Source organism: Taeniopygia guttata, chromosome 1A (genome assembly GCF_048771995.1).
Source record: "Taeniopygia guttata chromosome 1A, bTaeGut7.mat, whole genome shotgun sequence".
Classification (NCBI taxonomy): domain Eukaryota; kingdom Metazoa; phylum Chordata; class Aves; order Passeriformes; family Estrildidae; genus Taeniopygia; species Taeniopygia guttata.
Window position 1 is genome coordinate 13,502,531 of NC_133025.1, and position 16,851 is coordinate 13,519,381.

At 41.7% G+C, this 16,851-nt stretch overlaps 1 protein-coding gene and 1 long non-coding RNA gene across 2 annotated transcripts; both read right to left on the reverse strand.

Moving 5' to 3' along the window:
* Nucleotides 1–423: 423 nt before the first annotated feature.
* SYPL1 (synaptophysin like 1) lies at nucleotides 424–5,768 on the reverse strand. The gene is made up of 5 exons (XM_041713885.2): nucleotides 5,697–5,768; nucleotides 4,919–5,037; nucleotides 3,557–3,761; nucleotides 2,553–2,741; nucleotides 424–1,675 (listed from the first exon to the last, which is right to left on the reverse strand). The coding sequence occupies exons 1-5, from the start codon at nucleotides 5,766–5,768 to the stop codon at nucleotides 1,559–1,561; spliced, it is 702 nt and encodes a 233-aa protein (XP_041569819.2). The 3' UTR covers nucleotides 424–1,558.
* Nucleotides 5,769–11,823: 6,055 nt separating this feature from the next.
* LOC140680831 (uncharacterized) lies at nucleotides 11,824–15,935 on the reverse strand. The gene is made up of 2 exons (XR_012052210.1): nucleotides 14,035–15,935; nucleotides 11,824–13,377 (listed from the first exon to the last, which is right to left on the reverse strand). It is a non-coding gene; the product is annotated as an uncharacterized lncRNA (long non-coding RNA).
* Nucleotides 15,936–16,851: the final 916 nt, after the last annotated feature.

The following is a 16,851-nucleotide window of genomic DNA, read 5'->3' on the forward strand; positions in this document are numbered from 1 at the left end:
ACTGAAAACCTCAATGTATAATTACTGCTTTTTTTTCTTAGACAACATGAAAATAGGAGTTTCAGATTTTAGGATGAAATATGTATTTTAAAATAAATAAACCTGCATAATGATGCAAACAAATGAAAATTGCCCTTATTACCTTCTCCAAAAGGCAATTGAAATGAAATTCTGGATAGTTACAAGTTACAAAAGCCCCTGCTCTGAACTGACAGAAAGAAGTGCTGAGCAGCAGTAGCCTGCAGGTGTGATTCATGGCCCTCTTTACAAAAAAAACCACAGGGCCCCAGTGTAAAAGCCCCTCCTGCCAACAGGGGCAGCCACAACTAAAGCCATGCCCCAGAAGCTCCAAAGCCAATGCATTTACATCCACTGCTACAGCAGTAAGGACCCAAGGCACGTGCTTTCAGCAGCAGTCATACTGACTTTATTACACCCTTTGACACTACAGTTTGCTATCAGAAGGTCAATAGCTCCGGCACACCAAAAAATTACAATTTACATTATATGCACACTATTGTGTCTATTTTCATCACAAATAGTTTAAACAAACAAAAAAGGACTGAACAGCCTTTGTATATTAAGTTTGTCAAAACATTTGTTCTGGGCAATTCACAGGGAGTCAGACACATTAATAAAGAAGTCCATATGAGAAGACCCAAATATCATTCCCAAAGAATGAGCTGAACAACATCAATGAAGAATTCATCATATTCGGACATCACCCTCTACTCCCTTTCATACACAGACTTCGTTCATGCACCTCAAAAGTAATAGACAGAAGCCTAAGCAGTATCAGAATATATCGACTTCCATTTCTACAGTATTTGTGTTTTGGGCCATACTTTATTTTTCTTCCCTCCCCCACCTCCTTCAAGTGTTTAAATAATCTATTGCACCCACATACAAACTCTCATATTAGTGAGACTAGAAGCTATGAACTCATTGAACAAATTTCCTTGTTTAGAGATTGTCCCAAGCCATTAAGCAGTAACAACATATTAAACATAGAAGTAATGTCCTTCTTGACAGGCCCAGCAGCAGATCTGATACAATGATCTGAAAGGAGCATCTGGAAGCCTACACATCTTGGCTGCAACTTTGACAGAGCTGTGAATTCTACTTGGGTGACTTTTGCAAGGTATCAGTGGTAGGAAGAAACGAAACTGCATTTTCACCTGCCCTGGGTGAATTTACTTTCCATTTTTCAGAGAAGTCTTGTCAGAAAAAAGATGATGCAGTAATAACCCAGATACAGTTGCTTCTCAGCCATGCCTCCTAGAAGGCTAATTTAAGAACCAGAAAGGGTCAGCATCCAGATAACCTCTTCATTTTGCTCTTCAAAAACTGTAATATAAAGCTGCATAGTCTTGAAAGACACAATATATTTCATGATAATTAAACATTTCAGTTGGAGTACCCAACACCTTACATCAAACCATAGTACAAAATAGAAGTTTGTATGAATTATCAGTTATTACTGAAATGAATCCTAATGGCTCCATACTTTTGGCAGTGTGATGTGAAAGTGGAAGCACTTCAAAATATCAACTTGTTTTTATACCCTTTCAGTTGGACTTTCAGAAATTCTGTTCCATTGGCTGTGCAAGTTGGTCTCCTTGTATATAAGCCAAATATTTCCTGCCCATAAAATCATATTAAGCAAGCCAAACACCTGTAGGGTAAAGAAAAAAAAAAGGGGGGGGGGGAGGAAATGTAATATTAAATGTGTTGTGTTTGATTGGGTTTTGTTTTATTTTTTTTTTAAACAAGACAAAATATCTTTTCAAGGCAAAACAGTAACAAGCACTATCTTTGGCACCCCTTTCATTTCAGCAAGATATCTCCAAACTCTTCATAATAACAAACTATTTTAGCTATTTAACAGAGCTCTTTGTAGACAAGATAGTCAAACTTACTCTATACTTTGCACAGAATTAGACAAATTATTTTCAGTCACTAAGCACCCCTACATATGCACTCTCATACCAAATGACTGATTATTATTAGGGCAATGAATAACAGCCTCAGTTTTGAAAAGTAGGATTCACTAGGAAGATCATACAATAAGCCTAATTTGCTCTGATATGAAGTGTTCTTTGTATGAATATGAGCTTCATACCATTATGTTACAAGGAACCTCAATTTGATGTGTAAAAATGCTCACAGTTGAGTAAAAAGCTAGGTTCAGTACCAGCACAGCATTTCCTTATATCAGTCAAATCACTCGGGTGGCTCAGTAAGATATTTAAGTTGCTCTTGGCCAAAGGCATAAATAGACATTCAAATATGTCTAGAAATGCTGCATGTAACAGCTCTAGAGGCAGATCCTGCAAGATGTTTCTGTTAATTCCCTTTAGAAGAAAATTTGTTTCCTCCAAGAAATTATTTGCTCAGTGTTTTACCACAGTAATAATGGACCTGAATGACAATTAACCATAAAGAAATCTTAACACAGAGCAACACATGCAATCAGTAGAACAGGACTCTCAGGTACCATTTGTTGTTTTCCACCACATTTATTGTACCCATGTGGTGGAAGGCATACATACCACAGACACATTCAGAATTCCCATGCTGGTCACAGAAAGAAAATGGCAAGTTGTTCCTGGTGCTTTGCAAGATTCAATTTCTGGAACAATGCTGGCTCCTGTGGACACCTTGATGTCAGCAAGCGCCTTCGCCCAAACAAAAGTACTGACCAGCCACAGAAAGGCTGTCAAGACACTGATTGCCAAGTCCTACACAGGAGAAATACTCATTATTAGGTTTAAAAAATGCAGGAATATACCTGACAGCAAGGCAGATACAGTATCAGTTATATCACCAAGATGACTGCACCAATGATAATGATCACAAGTAAATTCAGTCATTAACGATGTTATAGTTACAACTCAATGTTGATAACCAGCTACAAAACTATGTGCTTGTGCTCGATAGATGCAAAAGGCAATCTCAACCCAAGAAATCTGTTTCTAAAATCAGATGTCTAGCACCTATTCTATGATAATTTGAACCAAAGTTAATTGAGAGTGATGGGTAAGGGCAGAGGATTTAAATCTGGATGGCTGATATGCTAAAATTTGTGTTGAAAGGTCACTAAGTCCAGTTTCAAGCATGTTATGGAATTTCGCATTCAGAACTTCAATATTGAAGGTGACTAAAATTCACAATGTAATGATCTTTGTCTGCCAATTGCAGCAGGTGCTCTATACAGAGAAAAAATTTAGATTAACAGTCCTGTCTATGGACCAATTGTATACTCACTTGCATGATATAAAAGAAGAGTTGTAGTGAAGATAATGTTTGCCTGAAAAAGTGGAAGTTTATTCCACTTCTTCAATTACTGCATAAGGTGTGATACCGCAGATTGCCAAGGGCTTTGGGTCCCCTTTTCTTTTCAAGTGCTGTAGGGACCAGCCTGAGATTCTTGTGTTCACACTCCATTTAACTTTTGTAACTGCTAGATATTCACCAATTATTCCTGCATTAGCAATATTTCTCATCTCTTTGCAGTTTCAAAGTCAAAGCATTAAAATATCTTAGTGGTACTTACAGTTAGTGGGAACTTGTTAATTTCCTCATACACATGGTTATATCCAATATATACCACGAGGGCAGCAATACAGTAGAGGAACACCAATGCTGCCAGGGTAACAAAGAACTGTGCAGAAGAGGAGAAGTTGCCGATGAGGTAGGCATCAGTCCAAGTACCACGACAGCCTTTTGGGTCTGGTGCACTAAATGCCACAGTATTCAGCCTGTGAAGATTACATCCATGTAGTCAGTTTGCTATACAGTGGGAGATTCATTTATACTCATTAATTATACTCCATGCTTCACAGCCACAGCACTTCAGCATTCTGACTGTGTAAGTTTACTCTGAAATATGCACTATAAATATATAAATAATCACTTATGCAACACAAAGATTCATGAAGCTATCTGAAGTCTGTATCCAATCCTACACTAAGATATACAATAGTACCTCCATGAGAAGAACCCTAGTGGCATTTTTAGAGTGGTTGAACAAAAAAATTCCCGATTTAGAAGCAGATTTAGCAACATTACTTGAGAGACTGGCAGTTGAACAAGGTGATCAGGACTTAAGAGGCATTATAGCTACAAAACCCACTGAAGCTGAATAAATAAAGCTGTGTGACTAGCACTGACCACTCTGTGACCAGCACAGAATTATTTCAGATCCTCACTCTCCCGTCCAAATGCTGTAACAAGGCTGGGTTTTGTGACCAACTCTATACTGTTGTAGTGGGTTTTACTGGCTGTCCAATTAATCAATTTCTTTATGTTATTACATTTATTGAACACATATGGAGCATGTGCCATAACTCTTCATAGATGTGCAGCTGCAAGAGCAAAGAGGAATCCTTCTTCCTCGTGCTCCAGGAAAGGAGCTTGTCTCTACAAGAGCACTGCAATGACACCGAAGCACTTAGGTTTTTTGTGCCCAAGAGCCTCACCAAAATAATGTTGGAATAAACTGAAAAGAACTTTCCATTCAGTCTTAACAAAAATAGGATAACAGCACATTCAAAATAATCTTATCTGGACCTTCAAAGCAGCCACAAATTGACGAAGAATTAGTCTGTTAAAACGGATTGTGCTTTTTGTCTTACTAATTACTTTCTGTAGCATTCATACACTGCTAGACTAGAGCTTAAGATAGAGCAATACAGAGCATAACTGCCTAATGCCATTTCTACCTACTTCTTTCTATAAGGCACTAACAAATACAGCGCTTCAAATGATTACAACTGAATATTTTATTGCTGCTACAGAGCAAGCCAGAAGTTTCACATCTTCACTTATACATTAAGCATATGAGCATAATGAGGCAAATAGGGAAAAGGGGAATAAAAAGTAATTATCAAGTAGTAACTGAAGAGCTAATGCTCACCTGAATGGATAAGCAAAAGCAGCTGTAACTGTTTTGTTTACCACACCTTCACAAGAAACTAGAAGAGCAGTTTCACCTTGAAAGCCTCCACATGTGGCAAAAGCAAAGATGGCAAGAACCTGTAGGAATTTATACATAGATACATTAGTGCACATCACTAGAGCTCAAAGGAAGCAAACTCAACATTTTACTGAAACAGCTTAAGACAAGAAATATCAACAAAGTTAGCAAAGCTAACTAAGTATGAAGTGATGTCAAGAAGAAAATGCTGAGTTTCTAAAATCCAAAAGTGTAAACCACACTGCTAACCAAAGCCCATTTAAAAGTGCTTTCTATTTATTTTCTTTTTGGTTGCACAAAAAATTTTAAGGGGTTTGTATTTTGTTGGTTTTTTTGTACACTAACAGCCAGCATAGTATTTCTTGAAGTTGATAAAGGCAATATTTTTATAAGTCTTGCATATCCACAACTATAAATTCAAATAGAAAATACATGCTCAGAGTATCACACATCAACTTGACTCTCTAAATAGCTCTTACATTCCTTTTCACTATCCAGATCCTAAATCCCCAATCATCAGACCAGAAAGCAGCACAAGCTGCTGAAACACACTTGTAATTAACACATCAAGTTTATATATCTGCAGTCCAAGGGCATGGCCGAGGAGCAGCCCAGTGCTAGACACCCAGCACCAGCAACCTGGGGCAGGGTCTGTCACAGGGGTACCCAACCCAGGCACAGGAGCAGCAGAGGAAACAGCCCCCCCAGCTCCACTCACCCATTCAAGGACCTTAACAAAGCCCAGAGGCTCCAGGAGCACGCTGAAGTCCATCCTCAAGCCCACCATCATGGGGGAGACCAAGGCAGCCAGCAGGAACCAGGGCCAGCACCAGCCAACTGCTGCAGCATCCCTGGCACATCCCTATAAGGGCACCCCTTGCCACACCCCTCACCTGGAGATGGGCATGGGCCCACCCACAGGCACTCAGCTGGGGCTCTTCAGCCCCAGGCCTTGTCTGGGGGCTGGGGAAATGGTGCAGTGGCTGTCACAAGGGGAAGCAGCACTGGCCATTTTGTACTGTGAGGCAGCAGTGACTTCTTCCTCTCCCTCTCTCCCCACCCAGCACACTTCGGACAGTCATATGTGCTGTACCTTGAGCTTGATGATGTGATGGCAAAAAGGCACAGTCTATGTGTTTGCCAAAATCTCACTGACTACCTTTGACTGTTTAAGCTTTAATTGTTTTCTGTGACTGCACTTTGTTGCTGATATGTTAATTATCAGTAAAAGTGAAGAGCTAAAGCTCATGTTGAAGAAGGTTTGAGGACTGTCAAAGGGGCTGCCCTCTTCCCTCTTCCCTGGCCAGAGACCATGGATAGCCAAGGTGGCCATGGGCAAAGCACTCACTGCCACATTTTCCTGGCTCTGATTCTAGATCCTGTAGGAGTTTCTTCTGGGATTGCCTGGGGCCTTTGAGGAACATCAGGGCGTCCTGGTGCTGCTCTTGGGAAGGGGTGGCTGTGGGAGGCTGTGGCTGCTTCTAGGAGGATCCAGCTGATCTGGCAGTTTATAGCAAGATCTGCAAGCAGATCCTGGCCAAAGGCCCTGGGTGCCAGCTGAGCACCATTGCTGCTGCCAGGCAGCCTTGAAGAAGGTGCTGAGGAGATGCCAGTGAAGAGCTGGCTTTGAGTCCAGCTCCTGGGTGCATTTAGAGGCTGCAGCAGCTTGGGCCAAAGGGGGCCTGCAGCCTCCACAGGGCAGGAGGTGCATGCTCAGCTGCGGTGGTGGTGGTGGTGATGGTGGTGGTGAGCTGAGGGTCTCAGTCCCAGCCCTGCTGGGATCAGCTTTCCCCGGGCTCAGATGGAGCTGCTGAGGGGGCTGCAGCTCTCCAGCCCTGGGGCTGACAAGCTGAGGGGCTCTATGGACCCGATGCCAGCAGGTAAGGAAGGGCTGCTCAGGGCTGCGGAGGCTGGGTTTGCTTTTTGTCCGAGCTCGCTGTGTAACAGATGTTCTTGCTGTGAGTAAGTCATAGGGGGCCAGCCAGGGGTGGGAATACAAGGAGGAAGTTTCCAGGCTGGGGACTACCTGTGGGAATGGTAACAAAGCCAGTGTTCAGCTGGCCTGGGGCAGCACTGCTGCAAATTGCCTGAATGGCTACAGGCTCTGCCATTCTCACACAATTCAAGGATAACTCTTCTGTGCAATGACCAAGAGAGGTGCTGACATCTGCCTGCTGCTACAGATCCTGGAGGGAGCACAAGCTAAAGCTGTGAAAAGGATGGCTCTTTCCTGTCTTTCACCGCTTTGTTAAATGGCACATAAATCTCACAGAAAATCCACCATTGTCCAGATGAGCAGTGCTGAGGGTTCAAGCTGCCTTGGTTAGCTCCACTGCCTGGGTAGCCAGTGCCTTTAAGAAGTAAAATAGGAGTATAAAACCAGGGACAGACAAAGGTGAAATGTCTATTTGCTCATCTTCTTGACATTGTACATGCCAAATAAAATCTGTTCCATAAAGAAGGGGCATATACAAACTTAGTTCAGTCTAAATGATCCAAGTAAATCTGTCCTCTCATCCAATATGCCTCTGTAATTTTTGCTGTCTTCCTTCTTCTGCATATTCTACTTAAACCCTATAAGCAATGTATCTCCCTAAAAATACATATAGACATTGGTTCAATTACTCTGCTTTTCCACTTGTCAGTTAATTAAAACCATTTCATTATTTAAAACATTTTTCAAAAAGGCTCTCAGTCCTGATTTCTATCCTTTTTCTTGCTCAAGCCTTCTCAGATGTAAGGTGTTCAGTATGGATGCACTCTGAACTATATACAGTGTTCTAGCTGTGGGCTTGTTAATGTTAATTCAAAATTGGAAAAGGCTCTTAATTTTTCACTCCATATAACTTATCTTTCCCCTGAGTTTAAAAGTATTTTGGAACATTTCTGCTTGTGGATTTCCTTCTAAAGTGATACCAAACATTTTAAATGCAGGTGGTTCTTCCAAATTGCTAATTTCACAACCTGAAAGCAATTCTGGATCAAGTCTCTGCAAGGAAAGGTTTAGGCAGAAAGACTCTATATTTGTAAGGAGCACTGAAGAAGTTCACAACAACAACAACAACAACAACAACAACAACAACAACAACAACAACATTAAGCAGGAACAACCAGTATTGCATTCTGTATTTGGGAAAAAGCAGGACTATTAATATGTTAATCATGTAATAAATCCTTTCCACTCCAGCAGGGCTCAGGGGAGTGCTGAGTCACATCTGCTAAAGTTTCTCTATCAGTTATCAATACCCAGCAACCCCAGTTTGGACAGGGCTGATAAAGGAGCTCTCTCCATATGGACAGTGATTGACGGTCATTTCTGAAACGCTGAGATCAGATGTCTGACTGCTCTGGCAATACAGACCCATCCATTTGTCTCTGTTCCTAAGAAAAGAGGTAGGGGGACTGATGCAGAACCCTCAGACAGAGAATTAAATTACAGCAATGCAGTTAATGTCAAGCTGCAGGGTCATTTGGGAGTCAGTTTTTGCCAATCACCCGATGCTTAAGCTGATCAAAAGACTGGGCTGATAATATATGACACTGCAACGTAGTTTCAGGTTCTGTGAGTTATTTGGCCTGTTATTTGATGATTCTAGAAGGATATAAAACTCATTTAATCATTTATTTAATTAGAAAACAGGTCCCTGACTGCACTTTAACTGAAAATCAATATTATTAGTGGAAAAAAAAATTATTCTCAGAATACTGAGTCCTATCCCTTGGAGGTTAAAAAAAGGACAAAATCTGTGGCATCTATATGTCTGGTCTCATGGTATCTGACAAAGCTGTGGGAGAGACCAGTGGGATTCCTGGCTGTCCCAGAGATGTGCATGCAACAAAGACAGCAAAGTGTCCCTGAGTGAGGAGAGGGGGGCTTCCCCTGAAGCATTGTGCAACAGTCTCATTTTACTAATGCCTGTGGAAGATTAATTCTAACTACCTGGATGATTAAGAGTCACAGAGAGCTCATTTTCTAAGCCTGGAAGAACTTGGGTGGCTTAGCAAAATGAAGGGTAACTTATAGGTACTGCTGGCTCGAACTGCACAAGGGAGTAGATGCAGGGAAGGCAGAGATTTATACTAAGAGACAGTTTTTCAAAAAGGATCCTGCATGTAATCAAAGAATATAATTTATAGTGAACATAAAGTGTGAGATTCTGAAAATAGTTTCCAGCAGAAGACAAACACTGGAAGTTGTTTTACAGGGAATTCAGAATATTTGCAATAGTGTTGTTTGTGATCGCAGTGGAAAAAACCTCTGATGATTCATGGTGTTCTTCGTCCATCCAATCCCCTATGCAGTCCAAACAAGGATTAATTCAGGGAAATCCTGAGCTCTGTGTTTACAGATAGAGCAAAAGTGGGTGATTAAGTTAATACTTGTGTGTCAGGGAAGGAACCATAGCCCAGGACTGCTCTGTCCACAGTATTGTCTATTCAGCAGGGCTGAACAGCAGGTGAAGAAAGTGCTTTTCTTTCTCTCATAGTAAATAAAGCTTACTTGCCACATAACTGTCTGCAGATAGTTCCTTGTCAGGTAATGATCTGCATTTTGTTAGTTGTCTGTATGTTTTCAAGTATCTTGTAATTCTATCTTCTTGTACACTCTGATGCTTTAAACCTTTCCTCTTTAGACCTGTAAGTATATTTATTATTTAGTTTATTTCTCTTTGGCTCTCTAATAACAACATTAACTTATATTGTTCCTTTTCCCTGACTTCTGTAGCACACCTCTGCCTTTACTCCAGAACTTTGGGAATCACTGTTTAACGTGCTTGATCTTTGCTGAAAGTCCTTGAGACATATTTCACCACATGTACCAGTCATCTCTCATATCCAAGCAGGTTTTAAGTTCTGTGGCTAATACAAGTTAGATTTTACAAGATATTGTACCATTAAAAAAAAAATCTAGTAATTTTACACTGCCTCTTTTTCATTTACTCATAGCAGCTTAGCTATTTCTGAACTATTACTGGTATCCTTGCTGCCTTGAATTTAAATTTTCTACTACTGCAGGTGGAAAAATCCTCATTATTCTCCTCAATAGCTGTAGAAGCCACTGAAGTGCAGGTGGTCGTGTCCCCTTCCCCCCACATTTCTGTGCATATTTCCAATGGGCAAGAGGGAACACAGCCGAGCCCAGAGAGGCAATGGCTCATCTGGAAGACGATTCTGAGCAGGAGTTTCTTACAGCTGCTCTTGCCTGCCAGGCAAAGCGATTTACACACGGGATCAGCGTTTACAGACGAATCCTGTGGTTTAATTTCCACAGTTTATCACTCCACAGGTGCTGGGTGCCGTGGGACCTCCCCTGGCAACGCTGCTGCGCGCCCCGAAACTGCCGCTGCAGAGAGCTCCAGAAGATGCCAATTCGCTATAAAGGACAAACAATATGATGTATGCAGCTGGAATAAAAATTCTAAGCTGTACTGTAGAGTTATGAATCTTCAGGCAGGGTTGCTTCGGCTGCTTTTTGGGAGGGTTTGGGAATGCGGGGCCGTGCGGAGTCCTGTTCCACCATCTAGCGGCGCCTCCAGACAGCGCGCACGGGGCGAGCGCTCTGGGCAGGATAAGGAAGTCTTCATCCATTTAATAAGTTATTACCAATTTGTGTTTGTCATTTCTGAAACCCAACAGAATTTCCTGGATGAAGGCAAGCCATTAAGAGTGCCAGGGATTCCACATGATGGTTTCCACACGGTGAAAAGGGGGTGGAAAACATTCCAACTCTGGAGCCTGTGGTAAGTACATTTCTCTCCCTCTCAGGATTTTTTATAGAGGTGTACAGAGAGAAATGAAAGAGAAAATAATTTTTATTTTTGCTCTTTGGTTTGTTTTTTTTTTTAATGTGGAATGGGTTTGGAGAATTGTTTATTTGGAGTGAGTGATTGCATTTTGGTGAAGATTGTTTGAGCTTGATGGTATCCGGACTCTCGAGAGAGGGTCACGAGTTGTGTGGGAGTTGGAAAAAGTAGGATGTAGTTTTAGTATCTTCTTTTTATATAGTATATTAATGTATTTTAGCATAGTAATAATAAAGAAATAATCCAGCCTTCTGAATTGAGTCAGACATCGTAATTTCTTCCCATTGGGTTCACCTGCATTTACAATAGGAGTGCTAATATTAATTTACCTTTTGATGAATTGAGAAATCAGAAAAGCCCTTCCCCTTTTCCTTCTCTTCATTTCTTGAGAATAATCTCTGAGAACTAATCTAGTAAATAAAGTTTTGACCATATTATGCCACTTTAGAATATATCTGCCCCTCATGCTTCAGCCTACCCCTGGGTTTTGTGGTGTTTCATGTGTTGCTGGGTTGGTACTGACAGCTAAATAAACATGCTCCACCCGTGGCTGCACTCTTTTCTGCGGAAGGTTAGTTATACTGTCACACATTTGAACTGACCAGGCCAAAAAATAAACCTATAAATAGTATTCTTTTTGGTACCAAATGGATGAAAAAAAAAAAAAAAAAAAAAGCTTGTGCATGCACAAAGCAGAAGGTGTTTTGAGGGAACATCCCAGGAGCATCTGAACACAAAGAACAGAACTCTGTTCCCAGCAGAAAATCCAGCAGGACAAAATGCCTTTGGAGCTCCCAGATGTATTAACTGGACTCAAGATCAGCTCAGGGCCTGCTGTAGCACACTGACTCTCAGCACTAAAGAAGGTTTAAAATGTGCCCATTTATTTGATGGATGGATAAAACACAGCATCCACGCTGCTTGCTGAACTACTGCTGCTGTGCTGCTGTGCAGCAAATGTTGCTATAAAATTGTTTACATTTTTAACCAAACCTCGTTAGAAGTTTGTGTATAATTAATTATACAACTGAGCTGAATACATTAGGTTTTTTTCCTTCTTTATTTTCCTGAAGGTTCCAGATTTCCCAACTGTTGACAAAGTATGTGCTAATGACATCATTATGAAGTTCTGTTGTTTACTGTTTTCTTCAACAAGTAGTAATTTTATTGACTTTGGCAGAGAGATCGGTGTTTTGCATGATTTCAATAGATTTTGTTACACAGAGGCATAATATAAACCAAGATGTTCCAGAATAAACAGGACTATTACTACCAGATGGAAATAGTTGTGAAGCATTATTGGACCTGAAAAAACAAAAACATTTTAGGAAAAACATTCTAGGAGTCAGTTTAATCATTTTGAAAACAATATCTAAGTCTAAAGTACTGTTTTTGGAGGAAACAATGGAAGGATATAAATAGTAATTATTTCAGATCTTGCTACTTTATCATCTATGCACATATTTAGAGTATGAGAGTATTTAAAAGACTTGCCAACACACTTGAGTTAATGTTGTAATTTGAATCTGAAATGAGATATTTTTGATTATGACACAAATCAAGGCAGCTAAAACTCAGAAGATAGTCTGGAAGCAAACTTACTGAACTTATGGACAGGAGATGTTGGCTGACTATATTTGTAGAGCTGGTCACTTGATTAATTGTGATTTTCAGATGAATTTGAAATTTATCCTGGTAACAATAGCTTATGCAATCAGTGGATAACAAGCTCTGGCAAATGACAGGTTTGTAACTCAAATCCAGGTCATGGACATCAGGCCACAAAATAAAAATTAATCTATTTAACAGTACAAGTATTTCTTATTCTAAATGGTGAGAAAGGAAGTCTGTGGAGCTGGGTGGAATAACTATACATGAATGCAGATGGTCAAACAGGTAATATTTGTCTGCCAAATGAGACACAATAGATATTGTTACAGAGCCTGTTAAGAAATTGAAAACAATGACATGTACTGGGTAGATAATATGTTTTAGGTCATAAATTGCAAAAATACTTACAGGTTAAATAAAATGCAAACAGCTATGAGAAGTAAAGTGGAAAATGACACAGAGGATGTAAGAAAATTAAAATGTTGCTTTGTAGTTAATTCAGTTATTATCTGACTGGACTAAACTCTCTAAAAAAATGAAATACAAACTAAACAGTTTTCAAGCAGCCTATGTAAATGAAAAAGCCTTTCTTAATGTCATTAAATGCAAATGCTACTCTGTTCATAAATCTTTAGTTCAAACATCCATAGTCCTTCAAATGCAAGGGTGGGTGAGCTCTCTTTTGGTGCAAGCTAAGAATTTGGCCAAGGTTATCTTCAGGTAGAAAAAGCAAACTGCACTCTTGGCACTGCAATTTGGCAGCTGCATGTTTAACATCTTACTTTAAGACTGCCTCAGCACCTGACATTTAGCAGAAACAAATTAAACAGGCACACAGTGATCCTGGCCTTTTCTTGTTGCTTTGAGTCAGGGAATAAATTAGGCCACTACTGGTACCTGCCTGTCACACTGCAGTCTTCAACAGGAGCATGACCTCTGGCAAGAAAATTGAGCAAAGAGATATCGCAATGTTGGCAAATTATCCTAGGAAAGCAATATCACAGGGAAAACAAAAGAAAAAAAATCTCCTTTATGTGATCTGATGAGTCCAGATTTTAAAGTACTTGGGCTCTAAAAAACTGGACCTCATAGACAGAATTTAGAAATCATGTATAAGAGTTGCTTTAAGACTTTTCAATTTTTAAAAAGTTTCCTTAACTTTCTAGACCTTAATGATGTGTCATGTGCCAGTATGAATGCAGAGTAAAATGTAATATAAAATGCAGCAGAAAACCTTCATTTCCTAAGATGTTTCAGCTGCAGTAACTGAAATGTGGCCAGGGGCCTTCCTGAACTCTGAGCCAGCTGACACAGTGTTCTGTGACTTTCTGCTCATAAAGCCTCAGCCTCCAAACCATGGTGGCCCTGTGTCCTGGTTACAACCACCTCTGGACCACTGTCACTCCTGAAATGTGCCTGGGAATTATTTGGGAGCATGTCTACATGACCAGTTCCTGCCCTGGAGTGCCTCACCAATTTGCTGATTGACAGCACTCGAGGGCAGGTGGCTCCTTGTAGCAGGCACATTCTTCTCTCTCTCAAGAGTTTTTCATAGAAGAGCACAGAGAGAAGAAAGAGAAAACAATTTCTATTTCTACTCCTTGTTTTTCCCATGTGGAATGTGTTAGGAGAATTGTTTACCTGGGGTGATTCCTTGATTCTAGTGAAGATTGTTTGAGCCTGATGGCCAATCCAATCCACCTGTGTCTGGGCTCTCGAGAGAGGGTCATGAGTTGTGAGTTAGATATGGTAGTTAGAAAAGGTAAGTATGTAGTTTTCATATCTCCTTTAAATAGTATATTAATGTATTTTAGTATAGTTATAATAAAGGAATCATTCAGCCTTCTGAACTGGAGTCTGACATCATCATATCTTCCCACTGGGTTCACCTGCATTTACAATAGCTCCCCTTGTCACTCTTGAATTTTTCTCATATCAAAGCAGCATTTTTTGTGGGAGGGCTGGAACATCCATACAGGGAGAAGTTGCCTGGGATTTCCTTCTTATTCCCTCTTGCAGAGACTCTCATTACTATCCCACCTCTCCAGGCACTTAACAGCTTGTGTCAGCGCCTGCAAGCCTGGTTTCTCCCTTCAGCCATCACCTCCCTCCTTCAGACCGCCTCCGTTTCTCGCAGGTCTCTCTCATGTTAATCAATCCTGGGGGAATTTTTCCACTCTCCCATGAAGGCAGCAGGAGGCTGGCAAGAAGCCAGCCAGGCACTGGAATAATAATAATAATAATAATAATAATAATGCTGCCTTTTATGCTCTAAATCCATTTTATTGTAAGCATCCTGCTGTACGAGCCATTTCATGAGCCATTCATCATACTCAAAGCCTTTGCTCAGAGAAAATGTTGAAGAACAGAAAGCTGAGAAGGAAGATCTGTTTCTTAATTACGTGGCTACTGTGGGGTCATTCATACTGCTGGTGCTACTGCAGTGTGTGTTTCAGCAGACTCGTGCCTGCCAGCGGTGCCCAGCTGTGGGCAGCTGTGCCCAGGGCTGTGGGAGGCACCCGGGGCGCTGCCACCTCCCTGGCAACCAACAACCAAACCAGAGCCGGTTCCAGGCACTAACACAGCTCGTGTTGCAGCGCTGGAAATGCTGTGTTTTGACAAGCTTCCCGGGGATTTTTCCAGTATCTGTGTAATGAGTCCTGCTGGTAGTCTGCCAGCCCCAGGCAGCGTTTTGGAACATAAAGCTGCAGCAGCCTCTGAGGGGCACGGGCAGCAAACTGCGAGGCTGTCCCAGCTAGCCTGGCTCTACAAAGCCATAAATCCACTTGTATTTCCTCCCTTCATCCATTCTGTACTGAGCATGCACCAAATTCTTGGCTATACGTAGTGCCTAAAATTTCTACCATCTCCATGCTCTCCTGTTAACATCCAACACAGATGGTGTGGGTTTTTTAGGATCTTCAAACAGGTGTATATATAGGCTTGGCATGTAATATATGTACACATAATCTACATTAAGATACGAATTTCAAGCACCTGATTAAAATGTGTATTGTTAATGGAAGGCAGAATTTAGGCCCTAAAAGTTTTGACAAAATTTTCTGTAAGATAGATTGATTTTTTTTTCCCCATTAAGTTGCTATAAATTAAAAATAAGAAATGGAATAGCAAATGGACTCCTCACCAAATCCTGTGTGTCACATATCATTTAAGGCTGGGACAAAAACTTCCGTACTTTTAGATATCTTTCCCCTGGTTTTGAGCACTGCCAGAGGGTATGGACATACACAGGCAATATAAATTTAAAATTTCCCACACCACACTAGTGACACTCTTCTTCTTGCACTCAGGGTACATAATTACTCTGCAGCCTGCAAATGCCCATTGTCAGGTGAGAGGGTTTAATGGCTTGGCACAAGATTCAAGGGGCGCTGGCGATGTCCTTGCTGAGCTGCGATGGAATGTCAGCGAGCCATTTGCTGCGGTTGTTTATTCCCTGCGGAGCACATTACTCCCACCTGAGCCGCTCGGTTAGCAGTGAAGGCTGACTCGGGAGCAGCCGGGAGCGGGGCTGCCCCTCCCGAGCCCCTCCCGAGCCCCTCCCGAGCTCCTCCCGAGCCCCTCCCGAGCCCCGCCCGAGCCCCGCCCGAGTCCCGCCGTTCCGGGGGAGCCGCTCCGGGGCGGCGCTGCCCGGGCGCGGCCCCGCGTCCCCCCGCACGTTCACCGGACCCCGCCGCGCCCCGGAGCCGAGAGCTCTGCATCCTTGGCACACAGCCCGCTTGTGATTTTCCAGCGGCACGCGTTCAGCGGCGGCTCCGCTGGCTTTGGCAGATGCAAGGAAAACATTTTGTAAAGCTGGAAAATTCCCAGTAGTCACACGCTGTCTGACTGCTGTCCGACGGCAGCTCCAGACTGAGCAGTCAAGGAGCGTAAGCAACAGGAGGGAGCCTTAGAAAGGAAGGAAGAAGAAAAAGCAAGAAGGAATTTTTTCCCTCTTCACGAAATTCCAAATATTCAAGATTTAACAGTTGGTCCTCAAAATTATGCTGGTTTTAAGCTATACATTTAAAATTCAGGCACTTGATATAGCTGAGATCCCTTTGGTTTTTTTGACCCATAACCTTATGAAGGTCACATTTGCCAGCTTTTCTCTACAGTCTCATCGACTAAACCCCTACTTTTCATTGTCATGAAAGCTGAGATCCTCACTTAATCATATGACTCCAGAAGCTGGAGATAGAAGCACATCGCGTTCCAAGGGACCAGCCGTCAGAATGCTGGCAACGCTGCAAAACTTCCCGAGAGGACTCATCCTGCTGTGCTTAATGTACCAAAAATAATGTACAAAGTCTCAGATGAGATGAAGGAGCAATCTGAAGGGCACATTCAGCCCTTTGCAATTAACCAGCAAAGTCCACAGATCACGCACGTCTCAAGCAGGACCTGTCCATCTAGGTAATGCTGACATTCGTGTTGACCTCAGGACTGGATTGAATT

What these genes read in the sequence shown, in the direction of transcription:
- SYPL1 (XM_041713885.2), bottom strand. Translation starts at nt 5,768, where the DNA reads ATGATGGTGGGCTTGAGGATGGACTTCAGCGTGCTCCTGGAGCCTCTG. An exon ending in GCTTTTGCTTATCCATTCAG is followed by an intron (nt 3,762 to 4,918) that starts GTGAGCATTAGC and finishes TAATCTTCACAG; the next exon opens with GCTGAATACTGTGGCATTTA. An exon ending in TTAACAAGTTCCCACTAACT is followed by an intron (nt 2,742 to 3,556) that starts GTAAGTACCACT and finishes TCTCCTGTGTAG; the next exon opens with GACTTGGCAATCAGTGTCTT.